This window comes from Brassica napus, chromosome A3, assembly GCF_020379485.1.
Source record: "Brassica napus cultivar Da-Ae chromosome A3, Da-Ae, whole genome shotgun sequence".
NCBI classification, from domain to species: Eukaryota; Viridiplantae; Streptophyta; class Magnoliopsida; order Brassicales; family Brassicaceae; genus Brassica; species Brassica napus.
Genome location: NC_063436.1, coordinates 31,857,500 through 31,884,108, shown reverse-complemented (window position 1 = coordinate 31,884,108; position 26,609 = coordinate 31,857,500). Strand labels below are relative to the sequence as shown.

At 36.3% G+C, this 26,609-nt stretch overlaps 5 protein-coding genes across 8 annotated transcripts; 3 read left to right on the top strand and 2 right to left on the bottom strand.

Annotated features, from left to right (window-relative positions):
• Nucleotides 1–6,408: 6,408 nt before the first annotated feature.
• LOC106445503 lies at nt 6,409–10,619 on the bottom strand. 2 transcript variants are annotated; one of them, XR_007328172.1, is made up of 3 exons: nt 7,605–10,619; nt 7,425–7,526; nt 6,409–7,320 (listed from the first exon to the last, which is right to left on the bottom strand). XR_007328172.1 is itself a non-coding variant. In XM_048767266.1 (2 exons), the coding sequence occupies exon 1, from the start codon at nt 8,966–8,968 to the stop codon at nt 8,714–8,716; it is 255 nt and encodes an 84-aa protein (XP_048623223.1). In that variant the 5' UTR covers nt 8,969–10,619; the 3' UTR covers nt 6,409–7,526; nt 7,605–8,713. The 2 variants fall into 2 exon arrangements, 1 of the variants encoding a protein (XP_048623223.1); XM_048767266.1 differs by having other exon boundaries at nt 6,409–7,526.
• Nucleotides 10,620–10,644: 25 nt separating this feature from the next.
• Nucleotides 10,645–16,668, top strand: LOC106444668 (putative nuclease HARBI1). Of its 3 annotated transcripts, none has more exons than XM_048767257.1 (5): nt 10,645–10,979; nt 11,276–11,470; nt 11,549–11,686; nt 11,798–11,908; nt 13,243–16,668. In XM_048767257.1, the coding sequence occupies exon 5, from the start codon at nt 14,143–14,145 to the stop codon at nt 15,409–15,411; it is 1,269 nt and encodes a 422-aa protein (XP_048623214.1). In that variant the 5' UTR covers nt 10,645–10,979; nt 11,276–11,470; nt 11,549–11,686; nt 11,798–11,908; nt 13,243–14,142; the 3' UTR covers nt 15,412–16,668. The 3 variants fall into 3 exon arrangements, with proteins under 3 accessions (XP_048623214.1, XP_048623217.1, XP_048623215.1); XM_048767260.1 differs by having other exon boundaries at nt 13,243–13,472; XM_048767258.1 differs by lacking the exon at nt 10,645–10,979 and having other exon boundaries at nt 10,993–11,470.
• On the top strand, nt 12,390–13,163 carry LOC106447990 (glutathione S-transferase T3-like). Its single transcript, XM_013889929.2, has one exon. It carries the CDS (start codon nt 12,390–12,392, stop codon nt 13,161–13,163), a length of 774 nt encoding a protein of 257 aa, XP_013745383.1.
• Nucleotides 16,669–17,657: 989 nt separating the features above from the next.
• LOC106450376 (PAMP-induced secreted peptide 2-like) lies at nt 17,658–19,653 on the top strand. Its single transcript, XM_048767253.1, has one exon. The coding sequence runs from the start codon at nt 19,113–19,115 to the stop codon at nt 19,368–19,370; it is 258 nt and encodes an 85-aa protein (XP_048623210.1). The 5' UTR covers nt 17,658–19,112; the 3' UTR covers nt 19,371–19,653.
• Nucleotides 19,654–21,636: 1,983 nt separating this feature from the next.
• On the bottom strand, nt 21,637–22,926 carry LOC106449302 (transcription factor MYB73). The gene has a single exon (XM_013891077.3). The coding sequence runs from the start codon at nt 22,831–22,833 to the stop codon at nt 22,036–22,038; it is 798 nt and encodes a 265-aa protein (XP_013746531.1). The 5' UTR covers nt 22,834–22,926; the 3' UTR covers nt 21,637–22,035.
• Between the last annotated feature and the right edge of the window lie 3,683 nt (nt 22,927–26,609).

Genomic DNA, 26,609 nt, shown 5'->3' with positions numbered 1-26,609 from the left:
TTGTAATATTTCTCATAGTTGTAATAGTATAATTATCCAGTGTTAAAAAAAAATATATATATATATCTATATATAGATATATATATTATTTTTTTTATTTTTTGAGGATTTTCTAATTAAGACGGAGATATGATTTTATTAAATATCTAGTGGTATATATCCAATAGACCGATACTAGCGATAAAGCAAATCGTTGATGTCATTGGATGAAATATTGTGTATTCAGCTCTGTACTAAATAATTTCGTTGATACCATTAATGGATATTTAGGTTGAAGTAAAATTGCCCATTTAGTAGGTAGAAGAATTTATAACGGACATATTATTTCCTTTTATATCAATATTCAGATCTAGAAAACAAAATGTGTACTAGTGATCAAACCATAACAAGAACATTCTTTATTAAGGGGGAGTTGCGACCGTTACTAACGGGTCTTACCTCAAACGTGAGAATGAGAATGATGACCAGAAAGAGGTTTTCCGGGAGCAAATAACTATACTGATGTTAACACCGATCACTAATCTTGATTGTTATTTCGAACCATATCTGGAAATAAATAGAAACCAAGGAACCACGACAAATACATTTAAACCAAACAAAAAAAAGAGGGGGGAAATTAATATTAGTCCCATACTCTCGTTTATGTCACACAACAACGGTCCCATTTTCATTATTGGATTTCATTATCAGATGATGCTAATAGGAGTCACAGATACATTGGTCTTAACCGTGGAATGGGCAATGTCACGTCTATTAAATCATCCACAAATACTCGAGAGAACAAGATAAAACATTGATACTTGAATGGAATCACCATTCACCATCATCATCAAGTAATCGTCAGTGGTTGAAAGAAGAAGATTTGGTGAATATGAACTACTTAAACAATGTTGTGTCGGAGAGACCAGCGTGGATATTATTGTAGCAAGATGATGTCGTTTGATGTATGCGTTTGCTCTATCTAATACAGTCCACAGAAAGTTTATCTCATCATGGATATTACTTTGAGTTGGAATCTTTTTCTTATCCCTATTGAAAAATTTATTTGTTTTTCAGATTGCTGACACAAAACAGATAGTTCATTAATTTCAATTTTTATTACAATAATATCAAGAAACACACAATATCTGGAAGATGATAAAGAAACATGGTTAAAGATCTTATTCAAGAACTCTCGCTTTTGTTCGGTTTAGATGAAAACTCGGAAGTTAGGCCTTCCTCGGCCGCAGGAATCCATGTTGGGATCAGATAAGCAAATCACGCTAGCTCTGAACCCACACTGTTGGGAAATAAGAAACGGACACGGCGCAGCGGAACTTTGCGGTCGTGTTTCCCCTGACCTTGTGAGAACCTGAGAGGAGAATACTTCGACAGTTGCAGGATTTGATATAAGCAATAATAAAATGAGACAAGCAATTTTAACGTGGAAAACCTCCTCGATGTGAGAAGGAAAAACCACGGGACCGTAGTCCACTCAACAATCCACTATATAAATGTATGTGAGTACAACCACGTCCTCCCTGTTCAACAGCCTGAACAGAACAGAGACACTAGCTTCAAAGAGCTATCTCCAACACAAGAACAACAACAATAAGAGAGCAACACAAAGCTTCAAAACCGGCAGCAACCAAACGACCTCAGCTCACAAGTATTCCGGCAACCAGAGACTAATCCCACCGTACAAATCCAAGATGAACAAGTCAGTAACACCTCTGCCAAATATCAGCTCAATCAGAGAAGATCTCACCGTCGGATTTACCAAACACTCAAGACAGCACCACTGAAGAACTGTGACGACCAGCTTCACGAAAATCCAGACAACAGAAGATCCAACCGTTAGAATCCAAATCCCTTCGGTGAACCTTTAACCCACTGACTGACGAAACTTCCCACAAAATATCAGTCCGATCAGGATCCGTTTGACCCTCCAAACCTGCCTTGACAAACCCAGACGAAAATCTGTCTCTTCTCTCCTTTTCTCTCTTTTGTGTCAAGAGTCTTCTTGAGTACTCTTCTTTCTTTCTTGTGTTCTGTCCCCTCACAAACTGGGTTAAGAGACTTTATATATGTGTCTCACTAACCTTAATAACCTCCAAGGCCCAATACTAATCTCATGGACTAATATCAATAGCCTATCACCAAGTTTGGTTATCACCAACCAAACCCATTTGGGTTTCCTCCATCTAGAAGGAACCCAACAAACTCCCCCTCCGACTAGGTGGAGGAAACAGCCATTCCGGCTATCCCTCGGCATACTTCAAGCTTCGCCCTCGGCAAAGACTTTGTCATCATATCAGCTCCATTATCATCCGTATGAACTTTTGCAAGTTCCACTTCCTTAGAAGCAACCACATCTCGTATCCAATGATATCTTCTCTGGATGTGTTTCGACTTCGAATGAAATGTAGAGTTCTTCCCGAGACAAATAGCGCTTTGACTATCACAAAGCAACTCATACTTTTCTTGCTTGAAACCGATCTCTTCACAGAAGTTCTTCATCCACAACAACTCTTTACAAGCTTCAGTTGCAGCAATGAACTCTGCCTCAGTGGTAGATAATGCAACACACTTTTGCAACCTTGACTGCCATGCCACAGCTCCACCCGCAAATGTTACCAAGTAACCCGAAGTAGACTTGCTAGAATCAACATCTCCAGACATGTCAGAATCAGTGAAACTGACCAGCAAAGGCTTCTTAACCCCGAAAGTAATCTTCAGATCAGAAGTCCCTCTGAGATATCTCAAAATCCACTTCACAGCATTCCAATGTTCTCTCCCCGGATTGGAGATAAACCTGCTGACAACTCCAACGGCGTAGGCTAAATCCGGTCTTGTACAGACCATGGCATACATCAAACTACCCACTGCAGAAGCATATGGAACCTTCACCATATCTTCCTTCTCCTCATATGTCTTTGGACTCTGTTGACTGCTCAGTCTTAAGTGTGGTGTAAGCGGAGTACTCAACACTTTAGACTTGTCCATGTGAAACCTTTTAAGTACCTTTTCAATGTACTTCTCCTGAGACAAGTGAATCAGCTTCTCACCTCTGTCTCTAGCAATTCTCATACCGAGAATCTGTTTCGCTGGACCCAAATCTTTCATGGCAAAGGACTTCCCGAGTTGCTCTTTTAGCTCCTTAATTCTTTCCATGTTCCTGCCCACAATCAACATGTCATCGACATACAGCAACAAGATGATAAAATCATCATCACCAAACACCTTCACAAAAACACAATGGTCTGAATCAGTCTCTGCATAACCATGCTCCCCCATAACAGACTTGAACTTCATGTACCACTGTCTCGGTGCTTGCTTCAATCCATAAAGGCTTTTCTTCAAGCGGCAAACCAAATTTTCTTTGCCCTCTTTAACATAGCCTTCCGGTTGTTCCATGTAGATCTCTTCCTCCAAATCACCATGAAGGAAAGCAGTCTTCACATCCATTTGCTCAACCTCTAGATCAAGGCTCGCTGCCAATCCAAGAACAACCCGAATGGATGACATCTTCACAACAGGAGAAAAGATCTCATCATAATCAATCCCCTTCTTCTGGCTGTAACCTTTCACAACCAATCTAGCCTTGTATCTGGGTGGCTTATTTCCATCTTCATGCTTAATTCTGTACACCCACATATTAAGCAAAGCCTTCTTGCCCTTAGGCAATTCCACCAACTCAAAAGTGTGATTCTCTTTAAAAGAATCCATCTCCTCATCCATGGCTCCAAACCACAGATCCTTGTGTTCATCCTCCAAAGCTTCATAATAGCTTTCAGGCTCTCCCCCATCAGTAAGTAAAACGTACTCACTAGGATCATACCTTGTCGACGGTTTAAGACCTCTCTCGGATCTTCTCACAACAGTAGGTTGGTTCTCAGCAGCTGGTGTCTCACCATGATCGTCACCATGATCACCAGTGCCATCTTCATGTGCGGGAGCATTTGCACCGGGTGTATTATTCTGAACCTCAACCTCAACCTCACCGTGGACTGATGTAGAAGGAGTAGCCTCTATATCGATCAAACCTTCATAAACCTGAGTTGGAATTTTGGACTTGTCAATGTCCTTAATTGTTTGATCTTCCATGAACACAACATCTCTGCTCCTTACGAGCTTCTTCTCAACGGGATCATAAAATCTGTACCCGAACTCATCCTGACCATAACCGATGAACACACACTGCCGCGACTTCATCTCAAGCTTCGATCTATCAACCTTGGGAATATGAACAAATGCCTTACACCCAAAGACTCTCAAGTGACTGTAAGAAACATCCTTACCAGTCCAAACCCTCTCTGGAACATCACCATCCAATGGAGCACTTGGTGACAAATTCAGCACATGAACCACCGTGTTCAAAGCTTCTGCCCAGAAAGTCATCGCTAAGCCTGACTGTGAGATCAAACATCTCATCCTCTCGACAATCGTCCTGTTCATCCTTTCAGCCAACCCATTCAACTGTGGAGTATAAGGTGGCGTGAACTGATGCCTTATTCCATGCTCTTTGCAATAAGCATCAAATGGTCCAAGATACTCTCCACCATTATCACTGCGGATACACTTCAGCTTCTTCCCCGTTTGTCTCTCAACCAACGTCACAAAATGCTTGAAATATCCCAGCACCTGATCCTTCGTCCTCATAGGAAATACCCACAACTTCCTTGAATGATCATCAATGAAAGTCACAAAATATGATGCGCCGCCAAGAGATCTTGTCTTCATTGGACCACACACATCTGAATGTACCAAATCCAGTACCTCGGGTTTCCTAGAAGGCGCAGAAGACTTGAAAGATACCCTGTGTTGTTTTCCCGCAAAGCAATGCGAACACTTCTGCAGGTGCAGACCAGAGATTCCTGGAATCACCTCATTCTTAGACAACACAGTCATTCCCTTCTCACTCATGTGACCGAGTCTCTTATGCCATAGCTCCATGGCATTATCATTCTCCACCGCATTAACTGCATCTTTGGAGACCTTAGCCTGCATCCAATAGAAGGATGAAGACTTCTCACCTCGAGCCACAATCAAAGAACCACGAGAGAGCTTCCATTTACCACCACCGTGCAAACTGAAATAACCCTCATCATCAAGTCTTCCCGTTGATATCAGATTCATCCTAATGTCAGGAACATGCTTAACATCCTTAAGCACCAACCTAGTCCCAAGACTAGTCTCCAAGCATATATCACCAATGCCAGCAACCTGAGCCATCGCATCATTTCCCATCTTCACGGAACCATAATTACCCGTAGTATAGGTAGAAAACAAATCCCGCTGTGAAGTTGCATGAGTAGTAGCTCCACTATCAATCACCCAACTGGTGTCTTGGCATGCGACATTAATGGCATCACCCTCAAGAAGAATGAGGAACTGATCTTCGGTGACAGTCACCCGATCCACCTTTTCTTCTTGATTACCTTGCTGTTTGTTTTTCAACTTCCAGCAATCTTTCTTCATGTGCCCTTTCTTGTGACAGAAATAGCACTCCATATTAGCAAATTTATTAGATTTGCTCCTGCTCCTGTTCTTGTCCCTCTTGGGATCTCTACTCGAACTCCTCCCCCTTGACTCAGTAACAAAGACATCTGAACGCGAACTGCTAGCATTCGATTGTCTTCTTGCTTCCTCATTAAGAACACTGTTCTTCACTGAATCCATCGAAATGACACCTTCCGACGCGGAGTTACAAAGAGACATCCTGAAAACCTCCCAAGAATCCGGTAAAGTACCGAGAAGCCATAGACCGTGAATCTCATCATCAAACCTGATGCCCATATCAGACAGCTTGTTGAGCAATCCCTGAAACGCATTCAAGTGATCCGTCATCGGAGTTCCCTCCTGATACCTCAGCTCAATCAACTTCTTGATCATGTACATCTTGTTGTTTCCGGTCTTCCTAGCATACAACTGCTCCAGCTTCTTCCACAAAGAACGAGCATCCGTCTCAGTCTCAATATGATGCAACACATTATCATCTACCCACTGCCTTATCAACCCACACACTTTGCGATGCAGCAGCTTCCACTCTTGATCCGTCTTCTCCTCAGGTTTCTTCTCCTCGAAGACTGGAACATGGAATTCTTTAACAAAGAGCAGATCCTCCATCTTGCCCTTCCATAGATGATAATTAGCACCATTCAAGCTTATCATCCTGCTCGTATTTTCCATCATTCTCACAAGCAACAATAACCCGAAGTTATCAAACCCAAAGCTCTGATACCACTTTGTTGGGATCAGATAAGCAAATCACGCTAGCTCTGAACCCACACTGTTGGGAAATAAGAAACGGACACGGCGCAGCGGAACTTTGCGGTCGTGTTTCCCCTGACCTTGTGAGAACCTGAGAGGAGAATACTTCGACAGTTGCAGGATTTGATATAAGCAATAATAAAATGAGACAAGCAATTTTAACGTGGAAAACCTCCTCGATGTGAGAAGGAAAAACTACGGGACCGTAGTCCACTCAACAATCCCCTATATAAATGTATGTGAGTACAACCACGTCCTCCCTGTTCAACAGCCTGAACAGAACAGAGACACTAGCTTCAAAGAGCTATCTCCAACACAAGAACAACAACAATAAGAGAGCAACACAAAGCTTCAAAACCGGCAGCAACCAAACGATCTCAGCTCACAAGTATTCCGGCAACCAGAGACTAATCCCACCGTACAAATCCAAGATGAACAAGTCAGTAACACCTCTGCCAAATATCAGCTCAATCAGAGAAGATCTCACCGTCGGATTTACCAAACACTCAAGACAGCACCACTGAAGAACTGTGACGACCAGCTTCACGAAAATCCAGACAACAGAAGATCCAACCGTTAGAATCCAAATCCCTTCGGTGAACCTTTAACCCACTGACTGACGAAACTTCCCACAAAATATCAGTCCGATCCGGATCCGTTTGACCCTCCAAACCTGCCTTGACAAACCCAGACGAAAATCTGTCTCTTCTCTCCTTTTCTCTCTTTTGTGTCAAGAGTCTTCTTGAGTACTCTTCTTTCTTTCTTGTGTTCTGTCCCCTCACAAACTGGGTTAAGAGACTTTATATATGTGTCTCACTAACCTTAATAACCTCCAAGGCCCAATACTAATCTCATGGACTAATATCAATAGCCTATCACCAAGTTTGGTTATCACCAACCAAACCCATTTGGGTTTCCTCCATCTAGAAGGAACCCAACAATCCAGTCGTTCATAGCCGGGTTGCTTCTGCAGACCGCCTTTTCTCCTCCGTCGTCGAGTGCAGCGGCGGCTGTAAAGGTATCTTCGCCACCGTCTTCCTTCACCACTTTGATAAACCCACTTCCGGTCTAGTTCCAGAGAAACAAAGCCACATTTTACTATAAAATTAAATATCTTCAGCTGAGATTATGAATTACAGAGAGAGAGAGGGAGAGGGAGATAAAAAGAGAACCGTGTGATGTTGCTTATCAATGGCGGGGAGGTTCGTGTAATCCCCTGTCTCTAAGAACTCCTCTTGAACAGCAGCTGAACCTCATTCGTGCAAAATATTACTCTGAATTTTTCAACCATAATCTTAATTATGACGATAAGTTTACGTGAAAAAAAAAAGAGTGAGTTAGAGAAACCGAACATGAGTTTGTGACTGGAAATTTTGGAACTTGTCAGCCTCTGGGTGGTCTGTGGTTTGGTCGGAAGTAGAGAAAGATCCTAGAGGTGCTGGCTCGTTCCGGGTGGGTTTAGTGGGTCGCTTAGGTGCCAAGGAATCGAAACAAGCTCTGATCTCGTTAGAGTTCTTGATCTGCTGATCTGGGTCGGATACTTCGTCGCTCCGACTTGGTTTCATCGTACTCATCGTCGCCTTCTCTGTCTTTTGCTTGTAAGTTTACAACAAAAATCAGCAAAAAAGATATGAATCATATAGTAGAAAATGCTCGTTGGTGTGTAAAAAAAGAAAATTTAAACAGGCCTTTAAATAGGCTTTTTATTAATTTTCTCCTTACCGTTCCAAATTAACAAAACTTAATATCTATATATTTTTGGTTAAAGAGAATTATTTATTCAAACTTTTTGTCAATTTTCCAAAGCAATTTAGTAATAATAAATATTTTTTTTTAAAAAAAAAACTGTCATTGTAGATAAATTCGACTAGCTTTGTAATAATCGTCCTAATTGGGCCTTATTCCGAACAGTGTATGTGAAGCTTATAGCTTCTATATTTCCGGCTCCCATAGAAGGACAACAAAACAAAATGTCCCTTTTAATACCCCAAAGGCCAACGCTTTGAACACAAAATATGTGTTTGCATCTCATCAATCATGGAAGTTGCAACCGATATTAATCCAATTTCTAACTACTATGTAGTAGTATAGCATGAAATAACATTGTATTCTTTATGAGAGTAGTTTTGCTGTTAACGCTTTTGATGAGTGTTGTGGTTGTTTCATTTGTAATGCACCATAATGGAAAAAAAAAACTGATTCATCTCGAATTTACACGGTTAACTTGGATCTCAAACTATAAATTCAATCAAAAACAAAATTATCAATTATTGGCACGTGATTTTTATTAGAAGGAACCAACTATTGTATGATCAAAGAATATTTCCCCTCTAAACTTTACGTTGATCTTTGACGACTGAATAAATATAATAACCTATAACAACTGAAAACTATTTACTATAACCTGAGCTAAGCAATATTGATTTATAGAAATAATGTAAGTGCATGGATTAACAGTCTTTTAGTGACCAGCACCTCTCCTGCTCGGTCCTGAAGCCATTGTGTGCATCCTCTCTCCAGCTGAAGAGAGCGATTGTAGCCTTTTATAACCACGTATCACGACCCTTAACAATTCTTTACTTCGCAAATCAACTCCGTGATTCTTAGATTGATCCTCCCATGAACCACCAAGGAGAACTCTGCAATCGGCGGTTCTTGATTCCGAAAAGGCTGAGACCAAGAACATGACCGTAACGATCAAACCAAAGGGTCTCATTTTTGTTTTTGGTGGTAGCTCAGATGTTTGGAGTGTAGGGTTTAGGGTTTAAAACAATGAATGTGTTTTGGTTATTGATAGAAAAGGTGTAGCAGAGGAGGAAGTAAAGCTTTATATACAAGTATGAATAGATTCAAAGGTAGATGAAAAAGGATGGAGAGGAAGGAAGATACGAGTTTCGATAATAAAATTAAATAATACTTATCACATTTTGTTTGTAATTGGTTAGAGAATATAAAAAGGAATAAGATGTAGAATTAGACACCCGATATATATAAGGGGATGGTGCAGGGGAATTAGTTTAAAAGGACGGTCTCCAACTTCCTTAGAAATGGACCTTTCGAAAAGTGCTAATTGTTTATTGACCAGCTAGCTAATTTTATATGTATAAAGAAATTACAAATTCCTAACTTAGTAGGTATGAAACTATTATAGCTTGGGTTTTCTTTATAAAAACTATTATGGCTTGATTTTCTTCCCAAAATAAACTATTATAGCTTCTTATGTTGTTCTTTATTTTTGTTGCCTTAAGATTTTTTTTCTATAATTTGCTTTTGTAAATTTTTATTGCCTTAAGATGTGAAAATGAAATTAGGCTAGAATATTAACTTGTGGGATTTGTTTCGATATCAACAATAATAAATAAGTTAGGATTTGTTAACTGATTAGTATAAACAAGATTTCAATGAATCAATCTCTTCTAAATCAAATTAAAATTCAAGTAGTAGTTGGTAAATATAATATTGTTAGCTGTGTTAGTGGAGTTAGGCAAGAAAACTGTATATCATTACTTTGGATAACATGTTTTCATGATCTAAACATTTATACCGACAAAGAGGTTAGTAATCACCATGTATATTTAGCAAAAGCCAATTTTGAGTATAAAGCGAACAAAATGAAAGGACTAAACTACATGATTTCATTTTTATATCGTTTGGCTATTTTGTATTAAACAAATTTTTATACTATAAAACATAAGTCAATTGATAATTTTGAGAGTAAAATGTGTTTTGGAGCATCTCCAACTCAACTCTATTTGCTTTTATAATAGCATTTAAAGGCAAAATTACTTCAGTTCATCTATATTTTTGTTTTAATATAGAAATTGCTATTTTTTCCTCTATTTATAGGAGAAGAAATTGCATTTTTCTATATTTTACTCTATATTTGAAGATCTTTATTAAAAAGAAAAATATTGGAGCAAAACTCATCTATTATAGAGTTTTTCTATTTTGAAGTAAAAAATAGGATAATCATTGGAAATGAAGGCTTAATTAAAATAATGATTAGTGATTTGTGATTATTTAAATCTCCGGTCGTGGCTCATCGACTCAATTAAGAATTTAAACAGTTGGAAGAGTCTTATGATTTATGAAGGTAGGGCACGAATGCGTAGATGCGACGTAGGAGGAAGTAAAGGAGATAAAGTACGTATTTTATCTCACACTTATGCGAATAATTTGATCGGAATATATTTGACCATACAAATCCACGAGTCTTATAATTGTTTAGTTTGTCAATCAATATCAATGGCATTGCAAAACATAATTGTGATCGTGGCTCGTGGGAATGAGAAAAGAAGGGCGATAACATAAACAGACAAATTCGGTGGTACACACACAAAATACTTGTATGGACGGACTCTAGCTTTGCTTCATAGTTGTCATGATAATAACTAAGACCATGCGCATCGGGGTATTTAGTGAGGTTCACGGGCTCGAGTTCTAAGGCCCGGGTGATTAAAATGAAATATAAAATGGGTTTGTTTCGATGAAGCGGGCCTTGCGCTTGATCCGGTATCAAGCGGTTTTAGCCACGTGTCAGTTGTTTACTTGATGAAAGATTTCGCGTAGAGGGGGAGGAAAGAAGGGTTTCCCCGTGTCTCTCCTCATTTTCTCTTCTCGGAAAAAAAACCAGGGTTTGTGTGTGAGAGGCGATTTTACGAGCGACGCCGAGTCTCTGAGTTGTTTGTGTGTGAATCGACGACAGACTGTCTTCTCGACGACCTGAGGTTAGTATCGAGTAGATTGACGGTTTAATTTGGTCGATTTTGCTCGAAATCGTTTTCGCACATTTCAAATCAATTTTGGGGTTTTCGTTTTTGGGATGAAAATCGATAGAGGGTTTTCTATTAATTGATGTAAATCGGCATGCTCGTTTCATTTAGGGTTAGTTTCTATGAGATTTCAAATCGATAGAGGGGTTTGGAGTTAGGGTTCAAAATTGATTCGGTTTTGCGTTTGATAGTTCTAAATTTATTATATTGTTTGGATTTTAATGTTCAAATTCATTCGATTTGTTTTATAGATGGATCCCGCAGCAGAGAGAAGTCATTCAAAGAAGCAAAAGGACTACGTCAACATGCTATCATACACTTGCGATTCTGAATATGGCATTCCGAGAAGGTGTGCCTGTGGTGGGAGAATCATAGACGAGGTTCGAGTGAAGCAGGAGTACGATACTCAACCCGGGAAGCGGTTCTTCACCTGTGCCAACTACGAGGTAAGACACTGATGACCATTTCGATTCATTTATGTTTTTAGAAAATGGTTTTCTGATATTTTTTTGTTTATAAACAAGGCTGATGGGTTTCACTACCGTCAGCCTTGGGTGATTGGTGTCCAGGAGCAGATCGAAAGCTTGACTAAGCGTCTGGAGGAGGCTGAGCAGCTGTTGAATTTGATTCCGAGTCTCAAAAACCAGATTGAGACACTGGAGGTTAGTCACAAAGTTGTCAACTATTTTATTTATTTTTCTGTACGTTTATCTCTACATTTTGCTCTACTGTTATTAATTTTAATAACTTATAATTGTTGTTTCCATGTATAGGCACAGGCTAGCGGGCTCACTCGGCAGGTTGATCGCCTAACTGCGGAGGTTTATAACTTGACGGTGCAAGTAGCTGACCTGGAGAAGCTCTGCTTCGAGTAACAAGCGAAGGTAAACACTCAATCTCAACTGAAATAGAAGTGAATGAACTGAACTAGCTAGACAACAACTCGTATTGAACTGAACTGAACTAGCTAGACTACAACTCGTATTGAACTGAACTGAACTAGCTAGACTACAACTCGTATTGAACTGAACTGAACTAGCTATACTACAACTCGTATTGAACTGAACTGAACTAGCTAGACTACAATTCATTAATAAGTGTACGTTTGTTGGTTGAAGTTTTAAATATTGTGTAGTTTTGAAGTGATTTGATGTGTAATGAATGCAAAGTAGTTCTGTAAATAAGTTGTTGTGTTAATTAAGTTTTGTTGTTGTCTAATTAACTGCAGTGGTTGTTGTGTAATAAACCAATGCGAAAGTAGTTTAAAACATAGGAATTCCACTTCTAAAAACACAAACAATCAAAGCTTAAAAATCACACAAACCTCTAAACACCAAACCAAAATCACACAAACCTCTAAACACAATGGACCCTTCTTCCCGTAACTCTCACGGGTTTGTTAACTTGTTAGCTTCGCAGAGCAGTCCACCAATAGACATAGACTCTGCTGAAGCACATGTTACCTCTCCCGGGTTAGTTAAACCAGCGGAAAGGAAAAGGTGGTCAACCAAAGAGGACATTGTGCTGATCAGTGCTTGGTTGAACACCAGCAAGGATCCCATAGTGAGCAATGAACAGAAGCTAGGATCGTTTTGGAAGAGGATAGAAGAGTATTTCAATTCAAGTCCTCACCTCGTTGGCTCCCTTCCAAGAGAGTGGAGTCAATGTAAGCAGAGGTGGGGAAGGGTGAATGCGGAGGTCTGCAAGTTTGTGGGATGCCATGAAAGCGCGTTGAAGGAGCAGGCGAGTGGGCAAACAGAGAATGATGTCATGAAGCTTGCTCATGACATCTTCTTCAATGACTATAATGTCAAGTTCTGTCTTGAACATTGCTGGAGGGAACTTAGGTTCGATCAGAAATGGAGATCACACTGTCAGCCGAAGGAGAAAAGGAAGGAAAGTGGTCCGGAGGTGGTGAGTGCTGAGGAAGAGGTTAGGCCTCCGGGTGTCAAGGCCAGCAAAGCTGCCAAACGCAAGAAGCCGAACGAGGCAGCTTATGACCAGATACAGATCATTCTAGCTCAGAAAAACACCCTTTCCAATAAAAAAATCCTAGATCGTCTCTTAGCCAAAAACATTGAAACACTATCTGATCATGAAGTGGCGCTTAAGAATAAGCTTATCTCTGAAATGCTTTGATTTGGTTAGTGTAATAGCTGCTTAAGAATAAGCCTATCTCTTGTTTTGCTTACTCATTGTGTTCTATTTTGTTTTGCAGGTCACGGGTTGGAAGGGCAGGGTGTTGCAGGTCACGGGTCTGAAGGTTGCAGGTGAGGGTCAAGGATGTAGGACTTTATGTCAGTTTTTAATCACGGATGTAAAATAGGATGTACTATGTGTAGGACTTGTCTTTTGCTGTTGATTCGCTGATGTAAAATATGTTGATTCACGGATGTTTTAAACTCTGCCTTCTCTATATAAACTATGTCTTTCAGTTTGGTTTAAAAATGTGTCTCATTTCTCTTCTCCATGTGTGTCTTTTATTCTTACAACTGAGCAAAGCACACAAAGAATCTGTCTCATTTCTCTTCTCCAGTCTCTTCTCTACTCTAGTCACTTCTCTTCTCTTGTCTCTCACTTCTCTTCTCCAGTCTCTTCTCTACTCTAGTCTCTTCTCTTCTCTTGTCTCTCTATTCTCTTCTCATCGCAACAAACTGTGAGGTAAAGGGAAGTGAACGTGGTGATCGTGGTGCTCAACCACTACTAGAGTAAGAGAATTCAACAACAAACAACAGCTCCAAATCAAGGTAAGTGTGATAATGCAACAAGAATGTAGATTATAAAAAAAATCTAATATAATGTGAAAAAGAATGTAGATTATGAAAATGATGATATAATAATGAAAAAAATATAGCTTATGCAAAATATGATAGAGTAATGAAATAAAAATAGAATTTAAAAAAAAATCTAATATAATGTGAAAAAGAATGTAGATTATGAAAATGATGATATAATAATGAAAAAAATATAGCTTATGCAAAATATGATAGAGTAATGAAATAAAAATAGAATTTAAAAAAAAATCTAATATAATGTGAAAAAGAATGTAGATTATGAAAATGATGATAGTTACAAATCCCCTTTTGCCATTTTTGTCATTTTAGGATAAAAAACAAAAATGTCTTCCTCATCAAGTGATGAAGTTGATGAAGCTTTAGAAGAAATGGTTGACCAAGTAGTTGATAATTTCATCGACTCAGTGATTCATGCTCACCCCAACAAGCACAAAAGACGGGCTTATATCGAAAGAGATCGGGAACAAGGACACAATCGGCTATGGAACGATTATTTCAAGGAAAATCCTACATATCCACCGGAAATGTTTAGGAGGCGTTTTCGAATGAACAAGCCTTTGTTCCTCCACATTGTCGAACGTGTAAGTAATGAAGTTCCATACTTTCAGCAAAGACGGGATGCTTGCGGAAGGAATGGGCTATCTGCACTTCAAAAGTGTACCGCAGCTATACGTATGCTGGCATATGGTCAATCGGGAGATACATATGACGAATATCTCAGACTTGGTGACAGTACATCACGTTTGTGTTTGGCAAATTTCACTGATGCAATAATAGAATTGTTTGGAAATGAGTATCTACGAAAACCTACAGCCGAGGATCTTCAACGCTTACTCGATGTTGGAGAGGTACGGGGGTTTCCGGGGATGATAGGCAGCATCGACTGCATGCATTGGGAGTGGAAAAACTGTCCAACGGCTTGGAAAGGTCAGTTCACACGGGGTTCAGGAAAGCCGACAATTGTCTTAGAAGCCGTGGCATCACAAGATCTTTGGATATGGCACGCATTTTTCGGCTTACCAGGTACACTCAACGATATCAATGTTCTCGATCGGTCACCGGTTTTTGATGACATCTTACATGGTCGAGCACCTAAAGTTAAGTTCAAGGTCAACAACCACACTTATCGTATGGCCTACTATCTTACTGACGGAATTTATCCAAACTGGTCAACATTTATCCAATCCATCCCACTTCCTCAAGGTCCTAAAGCCGAGAAATTTGCACAAAAGCAAGAATCCGCCAGAAAAGATGTCGAACGGGCTTTTGGAGTATTGCAGTCGAGGTTTGCAATTGTTAAAAACCCAGCTCTACAATGGGACAAGGAAAAGATAGGAAAGATAATGAGAACTTGTGTCATATTGCACAATATGATTGTAGAGAACGAACGACACGGATACGCTCAAATAAATACTTCTGAGTTCGAATCAGGAGAGTCAAGCAGAAGTTCAAAGGTGACAACCAGAGAAAGTATTCATGCCGGTGATATGTTAGCCATGCGCAGAGAAGTCCGAGATCAAGAGAAGCATGCTCGTTTGAAAGCTGATTTAATGGAAAATATTTGGCAAAAGTTTGGTGATGAAGATGAATAAACTTTGTTTGTTTTTCTATTTCTCAATTTATGTAATCTAATCTTTTAATGTATTGAATAAATAGTTTTCAAAAATTTAATAATATTTTAAATATTTTATTCTTGTTTTCTGGATAATTTGAATATTAAAAAAAAATATATATATTATTATTTTATTGTTATGAACTCATACTTCAGGTTCACCAATGCAGAAAAAAACAATTACAGGTTCATAACTATTCATGGACCCACAAAAAAATATTAAAATAAACTTGTGAACCCCAAAGAGGGGTTCACCAATGCTCATGCTCTAAGCATCTCTATCTATCTATCTTCTTTCTGTTTTCCTTTTTGTTACGTCACTTCCCCAACATGTGCCCTTCATTTGATTTCACTATCAATCTTGCATCTTCGCATCTTCGCATCTATTTTCCCTTTTCTTTTCCCTTTTTTTATAATCAAGATTTGGAACTTGGAATAACTTACCTATATATATTAATTTAACTTTGGAATTTGTAGTCATCATGTGATTTAGTGGTCAAATTAATATGAATATAGTGAAAATTGACGAACCGTGTCTAAACTATCGCTACACCAAGATGCGATCGAGACACATGTTGTCAATTTAACATGCTTTCTTACTGTTATGATTATGGTCGTAATTATAGCTAAGACAAGTACGCGAGGAAATCCAAGCAAGATATTCGTGTTAGAGATATGAATAGCTGAATAACAACGTCTTTTTTCTCATCAAACGGCTGTTGAATAGCAACTTTAAGTGACTCCTTATATAGTTATATTTAATTTTTAATGGATTTAAGTAAATCAAGAGGCTAACTGAAACTCCCTTTTGTTATTTATTTCAGGATTCTATTTATTTTGTGTAATTGGACGGAACAGAAAAGACTAGAATCTAGATAATGAATTTATCAAAATGCCGAATTTGATTCCAATATTAATGGACTACCACGTCCGAACTATATATAGTTAACATTTATTTCTTATTATATTTTGGTGTGGTCTCACGCCACTAATAATAAGCTACTAGATTTTGATCCGCGCGTCTGGGTGTATATTTTGAAAAATATATTGATATTTATTTTTATGTAATTATTAGGGTTTTACAAAATTAATCCAAACAACAGAACCAATACCGATCCGAAAATATAGTACCAAATCCGAACATAAATTAATTAAATATTCAAATTATTCAAAATTTTGTTATTTAGAGAACCAAATCTGATCCGAACCGAAGTATCCGGGTTCCCGAATTTATCTAAAAATAGATTTATATACTTATATATATTAATTATTTTTAGATGTAACGTATATAAAACATTAAGAATGATACTTTTAAATTGGTTTAAATACTTGAAAATATATATATAGATAGTCAAAAGTAAATATCCGCAATGGTTAAAGTATACTCAAATCACCAAAAATACTTAAAATAATTATTGATTCTGTATCCAAAATTTTAAATCAAGCCAATTGATATGTTAAGCTTAGGTATTCTGACATATGTTATTCAAATTTATAGGTAATATATTATTTTATTTATAGATTTTGAGAAATTTAAAATAGATAATGATTTAAAATTTTAAAAATAATTTAAATGGGTTATCCAAACACGAACCAAACCCGCAAAGATTTGAATTAAACTCAAACCAAAATTTAGAAACATCCTAACAGGACTTAAATCTTTGACCCCGAAAACCCGAAACACAAACCGATCAGAACCAAACTCGTATGGGTGCCCGAAATCCCATCCCTATTCATTATTATATATCATATACTGTCATCATATAATTAATCGTATTTTCTACGTACCATCATATAAGTAATCATATAATTAATAATATTTTATACATACCATCATATAAATAATTACATATATTATATTTTTAAAACTTAATATGAAATATAAAAACCATAATTTGAGTTGGTATTTCAAATTGGGCTTTGTATTGTATTTTTATTATATATATTGACCACATTTTTTTATAATGGTTATTAAAAAATAGTTTAGTAAAAATCCATTTTTGAATATATGTATTATTTTTAATCAATTTTTGATATAAATTAACTTTAAATTATTATTTTGATTTGAAATATGTGTATAAAGTTTAAATTTTGTTTTATGGTTAGTTTAGAAAAGAAAAAGTTTTAGGCAATTAGATTGACTCATTTTCGTATATTTTAAATCTGGCACAGATAGATAGTTTCTTATAATATGATGGACTTTTAATTTTTCTTAATAACATAAGCCCATTATTTTTTTTCTTAATACTACTATCTTTGTTTCCAAACACTCCAAATTTTTTTAATAGTCCTATTCAAGTTTCCAAACACTCCAATTTTGTACTTGAGTTTTAATAAAATAGATATCATTTTGGCCAAACCAAGATTGATTAATTTCTTTCACCTTTTTCCAAGAGAGGAACATTGAACCGGATTCTAAGTAGCTTGCATATTAGTTTTATTTAATAATTTGGAAGATAGTGATTTCGCCTCATATTAATAGGGAAAGAAGGTTTTCTGATGGTCAGCAAATTGGTTTCTCTGTCAGTTTTGTCTTACTCTTACCGCGGAATTAGTTGAACATGTTTGTTATAAAAAGAACAATATATGATATTAAAATCTATTTTGCATACAAATTATATGTCATCGATAATTTATTTTCAAAAACTAAACCAAATTTCTTTTGGAAAAGAATACTAGTCAGAACTCAGTTCGATGAACTTGAAATTAAGAAACTAACATCATAGCCTCATAGGTTTGTATGGTAAGGGTCGTAGTTCAACCCCATGCATGTAAGCAGAAAGAGTTGACAAAAAGACCAATGCTTTGTCTTTCTTGTAAGCTAGATTTCTACCTAACAAAATCATTAATTTTAGATGTTGAAATTTATTACAGTGTGGTTGTTACATGTTTTTGAAAAAAGAATCACGTGATAAGAACAATATTTGGTCGTGAAGAAAAAATAGCAGCAAAGTGTTTGAACTTTAGAAGCATTGATTATTAGGTTTTGGTGTATTTAACAGTATTATAAACCAGCAATCTAAACAAGTCAAATTAGCTTAGTGTCATCCATGAGTCCAAATCAGCTGCTTTAACCGAACCGAAAAGAAAACCCTACTCTAAATCCAAACCGAATTTTATTCATATTATTTAATTTTTATTTCTGTTGAAAAACAAAAGAAACAATTAGACAAACCGAGAAACAAGCTAGAGACACACGTTCTACGGCGAAACGAAAAAAAAAAGTCAAACTGAAACTGTAAGTATAAACTATCCAATTGATTTACCAAAACCGACAACCAAACTTTCTCATTGAAATTCAAACTATGTTTGGTCCACAACTACACATTATACTTCAAAATGTAGCTGCCGTCTGCTCCAAAAAATCAAACATTATGTTCGGTATACAGTGTTAAATTTACAATAACATTTAATTTCTTTTAAATTTCTTATCCTTCGCTCATTGATCGCTTTTTATTTTTGAATCTGAACGCTCAATAAACCAGTTGGGATCTTCCCGAGAAGCAGCCTAATGTCAATGATCACGTTCTTCTGAATTCAAAACTTAGTTAAGAATAAAAATTCAACTTTGCATCTTCTCGTGTATTACTATATAAGAAATACTAAATCCACAAAACACTCACAGCAAATTTAATAATCTGATAACGAGAGAGCGAACAAAACGAGTTAACTTAAACTATAATGATGAGCAAAGGTGTTGTAGGTACGATTCTGCTCTTCATGTTGATCGGTGCGGTTCTTGTTGAGACTCGTCCCATTAGTGGTCTAACAAAGACTGAAGAGAAGAAACTCGTGGCTGGTTTTATCGATGGCTTATCACTTGGTTCGATCAAAGACTCAGGTCCCAGTCCAGGGAAGGGTCATAATTTCGTGGACGGAAGTGATACATCCCGATTTGAAAAGCACTCCGGTCCAAGCCCAAGAGGACTGGGTCACTAATTTTCAAATCTTAGTTCAACACCCCGGCCGGTTTAAATTCCCATCTCCATCTAGGTCCAAAATATTGTTTCATTTTTGTTAGAGAGTCAATAACAAGAGTTGAGTGTCTCATCTATTTTTTTTTTTGCTATCAGTGATTATCGTTTTGTTAGTTATTTAATTCTATAGTTGATGATGTAAAATGTGACTAATAATTTCGATTCTGGTCAATATGATTTAAATGTAATAATAAACATGATTATTCTAAGAGCATCTCCAAAGAGGAACTCTATTTTGAAGTTTCCAAAACTCTATATTTGAAGTTTTAATGTGTTATCCTCCAAAATTAAAATTTCAAACCTAACTTCAAAATTATTTATATTTTACACTATAGTCCTTATATTTGTCATAGTTGATGTAAATTCATAAAACTTCTATAAATAACTAGTACATATATATAAATATTACAGAAATATTAATTAAAAAAATCTTACACTAAAATATAAAATTATAAATAAAAGTACATAATTAAATATTAAACTGCAAGCAAATACTACATTATTCCATAAAATTATTTTCGTAATGCTCCCATATATGATCAACTAGTGCATTTTGAAGTAAGTAATGATTTTCTTTATCTTTTATTTGTAGATTACGAGCCAACAATTGTTGAAATAAGATATCCTCATAATATACTCGCTGATAGTTTGATATCATCAAACGAAAAAATCCTTGATCTTTTATACGAAAGTACAACAAGCAGGGAAAAAGGTCATGAGATTATTGAATTACGACTGCAAAATAAAGCAAACAAATTAGCTTTTAAAGAAGTAAAAGAGGAAAATAAAATATTGCTAAAAAACTTAGCTTCTATCGATGATATTAATATTCATGAATACATTCGATCTGAACAAGAAAGAATCGTACGAAAAAAGCGTCAAGAGCAACAACAACAACAATCATCTTCGGTTACACAAAATTTGTTTGGTCAATATTTTGGTATACCCGCTGATAGTTTGATATCATCAAACGAAAAAATCCTTGATCTTTTATACGAAAGTACAACAAGCAGGGAAAAAGGTCATGAAATTATTGAATTACGACTGCAAAATAAAACAAAAAAATTAGCTTTTAAAGAAGTAAAAGAGGAAAATAAAATATTGCTAAAAAAACTTAGCTTCTATCGATGATATTAATATTCGTGAATACATTCGATCTGAACAAGAAAGAATCGTACGAAAAAAGCATCAAGAGCAACAACAACAACAATCATCTTCGGTTACACAAAATTTGTTTGGTCAATATTTTGGAGATTTGGGAGGTTTTGGAGCAAATATACCAGACTATTAGTGTTTTTATAATATTTAAATTTGAGTAATAATTATGTCTTCATGTGTCTTTTAATAAGTTTTTATTATGGTTTTTTGTAATATTCTTGTTGTTTAATTCTAGTTTTAAAATATTATAAATCTTGTTTTAAATTTTTTATTTATTTTCATGTGTAAAACTTAAATTTATAAAACAAATTTAAAATATTTATGAGATATAAAAGTTTTAAGGATTAAAACAATAAACAAAAAAATATTTAAAAATTATAAATATGATCTATAATTGTAAGGACCAAAATGCAAATAAAAAGATGAAACTTCAAATATGAAGTTTTGAAAAGTGAAACTCTATATTTGGAATTTCACTCTTCAAAACTTCAAATTTGAAGTTTTGAAGTTTCTTTTTGGAGAGCAAAAAACTCTATATTTGGAGTTATAGAGTTTTTTTTTGGAGATGCTCTAACAAATCGAGTCTCCCTCTCTGCTCTCAGGTCTATTGTGGTTTACGTAAGCAAAATTAGTAGACTGAATGGCATGAATATCTTGCCAACAGTTGGGATGAATAAATTAGCACGGATAGATTGATGGAACATACCGAGGAGAATCTTGTGAAACAGAAAGCTCTTGACAAAATCAAGGAGTAGAAAAGGCTTAGAAACTTTATACTATCTTTGAAGCATCTTTTTTTTCTGATTTTGCTGACACCAAGGCTAATAACACACACAAAGAAACACATAGACATGTAGTTAGTTGATTCTCAACGTGTTTATTCATTGTAGTACACTTTCTCTCGTTTTCATGCTTTACCTCCACATTGATAAAAATATCAAAAGCTTGAACACATACCTATTATAAACACATTAGATGGCTGATCTATTTTTTCAGGTCTTCTAAAATCGACAAGGTTGAACTCGAGACCAAGAAAGATGGAATATGAGTCCTTTGATTCAATCAAAGAGTGAGATGTATTATTGAAAATTTTCAGAATTTCAGTGAAGCAAGGTTATATTATATTTTGTGAGATTTGTACTACCTAAATAATTGTAAGGTAACTTTGCTCTTTTATCCGCTTTACTTGTCTTATTCTGAAGCACGAAACTGTATGTATGATCGCTTATCAAACATCAACCGTATATAGTAACGTTTGTTTCTCTGGGTCGTTGATATAGTTTTGTTCTTCACATTATTTAGTTAGAGGAACGTTTTGACTTTTTAATTTGAATCACGAATGATCATTTGATTTGCGACTTACTCCGTCTCTCTAACCATTGTTAAGCTTTGGCTCTATACATGAAAAGCTTGAAACAGAGTGAAAAGTTTTAACTCTTTTTCTTCTGGTTCTCTCCCACTAATTGTAACTACTCCATCTTCCCGATTTGGTTCACTATAAACTCTCTCAACCCGACACGACAGCTGTTTACACTTTGAGGCATACACAAACCACCACCGACGTCCCCTCGCTGTAACTCCGCCATGTAACTCCTCACCTCCGTCCTAATCATCTCCTGCACCGCCGTCATGAACTCCCCACCGACTATCCCTCTCTCCTCCTCCTTTCTCACCGGGAATAGCTCCGCCGTGTAACCACCGTCGATAACCGTATCCCCGTTGATCCCAACCGTCTCCGTATCGCAACCGTTATTCCAAGGAAGAGACAAGCTTAGATACGTCGGAGGATCTCCACCGTCCGATGCGCTGACGTCAGATCCCGCCGGACTCCCGGGGCTAATATACAACCCGGTACACACACCACCGCTCGCCGCGCGCTTCGACGGCTGCCCTTCTCCTAAATTACCATCATACCCTTCAGGTGTGCATTTTCGCTTTAGCGTCGAGTTCCAATGATTCTTGACGGCGTTATCGGTTCTTCCACTGAGGAGACGAGAGATCGTCGCCCACTTGTTACCGTACCGAGCGTGCGCTCGTACAATCGTCTCGTCTTCCTCCGCCGAAAAACCACGGTGCTCGACCTCCGGAGATAGCTGGTTACACCACCGGAGACGGCAAGATTTGCCGGAGCGTGCGGGGATAGATTTGCTGATCAGAGACCAGTTTCTCGGGCCGTGTTCCTCCACCACCTTCTGTAATAGATCGTCTTCTTCTGGGCTCCATGGGCCTTTGATCCGCTCCATATTCTTTCGGGACGGACCTGACATCGCCGGATCTTCTTATCGGTTATGTTCTGTTTTTTCTTTTGTCGTTGGGAGTTTTAAAAGGCTTCAAGAAGATAAAGCGTAAGAGAGTATTTATACGAGGAGTTGCGAAAAGGTTACCGGTTCAACCCGTAATCTTTATTTTCGATTAACTGAAAAAGAAAATATTAAAGTAGTTAAAACTCGGCAGTTTATGCGTAATCTTCTGAATATTTTTAACTGCATAAAATATCTAACTTAGACTAATTTATTTGTAGGAATTAGCAAACAAAGAAAACCGTTTTTGCCTATAAATAAATAAAATTTTATCACTGTAAACGGTCTTGACTAATTCAGTCAAATTTCTTTTGATGAATTAACTAATTAAACGTTCGGTTAATTAATTTTTAGGTAATGTATTATAATTAATATATATCTTAACTATGCTAGTATCTTCGTTTATCTCCTACTCCTATTGAGATCTAATTTCGTATTTAAAGTTTTAAATGAAGCCATCTTCATGCAGCTTGGCATTTATTTTATTTTCCGGCAAGATAACATATCTTAGAGCATAACTATTGGAGATTTTTAGGGTGAAATTTTTATCGGAATATAAAAAAAAATTTTTTAACTTTTAACTAAAAAGCTAAGAACAGATTCTTAAATATATTTTTTTATTCCGGTAAAAATCCACCTTAAGAACCTTCCAATAACCATTCTCTTAAATTTACCGACACACATATACGAGACTGAGTAGGTTATTTTACAAATATAATTAAACCTCCAAATAGTGACCATTATGGCATTATGTATAGCAGTTGATGATATAAATATATATGCACTAAACATAGATTAAATTCTTAAGCTAAAATAATTGAAGAATGTTAGATATACTTTAATAATGATAGAGAAAAAACGAAGATAAGAATGAAATTAACGGTTAGGTTATGACTATGAGCATTTGGTTTGATTAGGTGGTTTTTGACTGAGGAATCCAGCCTGTATCACTTACTAGTATTATTATTTTTGGATATTTTGCTGATCTTAAACAAAACAAATACCCATAAAAATATGGACCAAAAAGAGACAGTTGATTACGTGTCGCAAGAGGACAAGATATAGATCGATCGCTACTACTTTAATTTGCTGGGATATTTTAATTTATAATTTGAAATTTTACAGGAAAAAAAACATACAGCCTGTAAATCTCTACCTCCCTTAAACGGCGACTCCCTCACCGGCCGGTCACCCACCCACCTTACTTCTTTTGTTATTTTACTTTCATTTGTTCCACTAATAAGGAGTAGTATAGTAATTCGATGAAGAAAAAGTAGTATAGTAATTAGCACTCTTTTAAAAGCTGTGTGCTGAAAATAAAATACTGCGGGTTAGTTATTTGCGTGAAAAAAAATAAGTTTATATACCAGGTATGTAATTTGAACTAAATTGTTGTAAAACACTACTTCGAATCTGGAGTCTCAAAAAAATTGACGTGTTGTATAAAATACATCTTTAGTGATTCATAAGGTTTTCAGTATAACGAGTTATATATTGTTTAATTCGTAAATGGTTGTTCATTCGTTTGGAATTCGTCAATCATCAAGCAATAGTTTATGATGAAATTGTTGTATGCATGCATCTATAATAAATTTTATACGTAGATTATAAATAAATAGTGTGTTGTTATTCGGATTATATTTTATTATCAAAATTTGTAATGTTCAAATTTATGTTGAAACTTTTAGGTCAACTATATTAAATGGAACAATGATTGGAACGTCAACATGCGGAACAATTGCAATGTGATTTTAATGGTAACAAAATCATATAGATACATTAATATATATAGAAATTTTTATTAATATTAATTGCGTGCAGTGTAATCTGTAAACATTAGAATTTGTAAGAGTATCTTCAACGCAGGTGCTTGAAGCAAGTGTTTAGTGTAAATTTTTTTAAAAAACTTAAAAAATAGTTGCTTATAGCGCACAAATAAGCACCAATTTAAGTGGGTTGTTTGCACTGTTCGTGGATCCCACTGACATGTGGTGATCCGCAATTGGTTCGTTTTTTAATTTTTTTAATCAGAAAAAAATAAGCACCCCCAAATGAGTTTTATTGGGTTAAAGATGCTATAAACATTAAGATCCTCGATAGGCAATTATATGTTTGCTTTCATGAGCGTAGAATTGTATTCGAATGAGAGGTATTAAATGCTTTGTCAACTTTTTCATTGTCAACATATATTTTAATTTTACTAATTAAACCAATCAACGGTATCACCGATTCACCAGACGTGATAATCAAGTAGAATCAATTACTCCAGTATTCTTGCCCGGAGAAAAAAATTCTCAAATACACCTACCAGAAGCTGCATTGATTAGAAAACAGATAAATCTTTAATTAAATTCGAAAAATTATTAAATGACCACGGAACGAACATAATTTTGCATATTTACAACCCAACCAGGACCATTTTGCGGACCATCCAGACCCGATCCATAAAATTTGGATCTCTTTCTTCATAACTTTCTACAACTTTGTACGAGTTGTTGTAATTGTAAATCTTGGTGTAACTGTACAGCGTATAAGATTCCGAATAATATAAACTGTATCAATTACAAAGTTATTCTAAATTCAACTAAGTCGCACTTTTTGATTTGCAAAGTTCAACTAGTTTTGATTGCATCTTTTACATTTGCATTATGTTCTTTTATGGAGACAGTGTTGTTAATAATAAATAAAGATTACTTTATAGAGAAAAACTAGAGACATTATATTATATGAAATGTATTTTACATAAACCTAGTAAAAGTAGATAAAAAGTACATGCCATAACTCATAAACACACAACTAATCTTCAATTGGCCAGTGGCTAGCGGTCAAGTGAATATCATTGCAGAAGTCCCAAGCTGCACATTGCCAGAAACAACGATTTCATGTCCACTGTGTTCTAGTTCCATCTAAGGAGACTACAAACACCGGTTCTATTACTGCAGAGCACCAACAATCATGTGAGACGTTGGGATTTATTCTTTCCAGTAGAGACATAAACACCTCAGGTTTTTCGTAACCTCAATGGCCTGAGGATACCGAAGTCGTACATGTAATTCATCCGATCAACAAATTCAAGACTAAAGCTAGGATAGTTGTGAACAAATCCTCTAGCATCAACACTAAACGCTAAGTTCAGCATTACATCTACATACTTGGCCCACAACAATCATCTCTCACCAGCAAGACGGATTTTTTCCCTTCCTTCATCAAGTAAATGGAGGACGAAGAACTCATACATACATCGCATGTAGATGGCCTCTAGATTACCGGCTTGGTAGCACCTAAGCCTGAATTTCCTTAAAGAATTAGCCTCATCAATCCAGTCATTCAAGTTAAAGAGATCTGCAAATCAATAGAAGTATTCTTCTCTGCCAATTTGATTGAACTCAGAGAAAGCAATTCTTGCACTACCGAAGTCCCGAAGATGGCTTGTTGCTATCTTTGAGAGAATTTTATGAAGCATGGAAGGAGGGGGAGAAGCCAAGTTACTGTTCGACATGGAGAGATATTTGTTTAATCAAGTAAATGGAGAGATTTTCGTTTTACTTATTTGGAGAAGGTGAAAAACCCTTCTATAATTGAGATGATCCTCTAACCGAAATACACGTAGTATGGAAGTTCAACTGACGTGTAGAAAATAGTATAAACTGAGTATTTATTACCCCACTGAAGGGTGGTTTGATAGACGCCTCGAGAAGATACGAGTTCATAAGACAGGACTTCTCAGTGCGCATGGGTTGGAT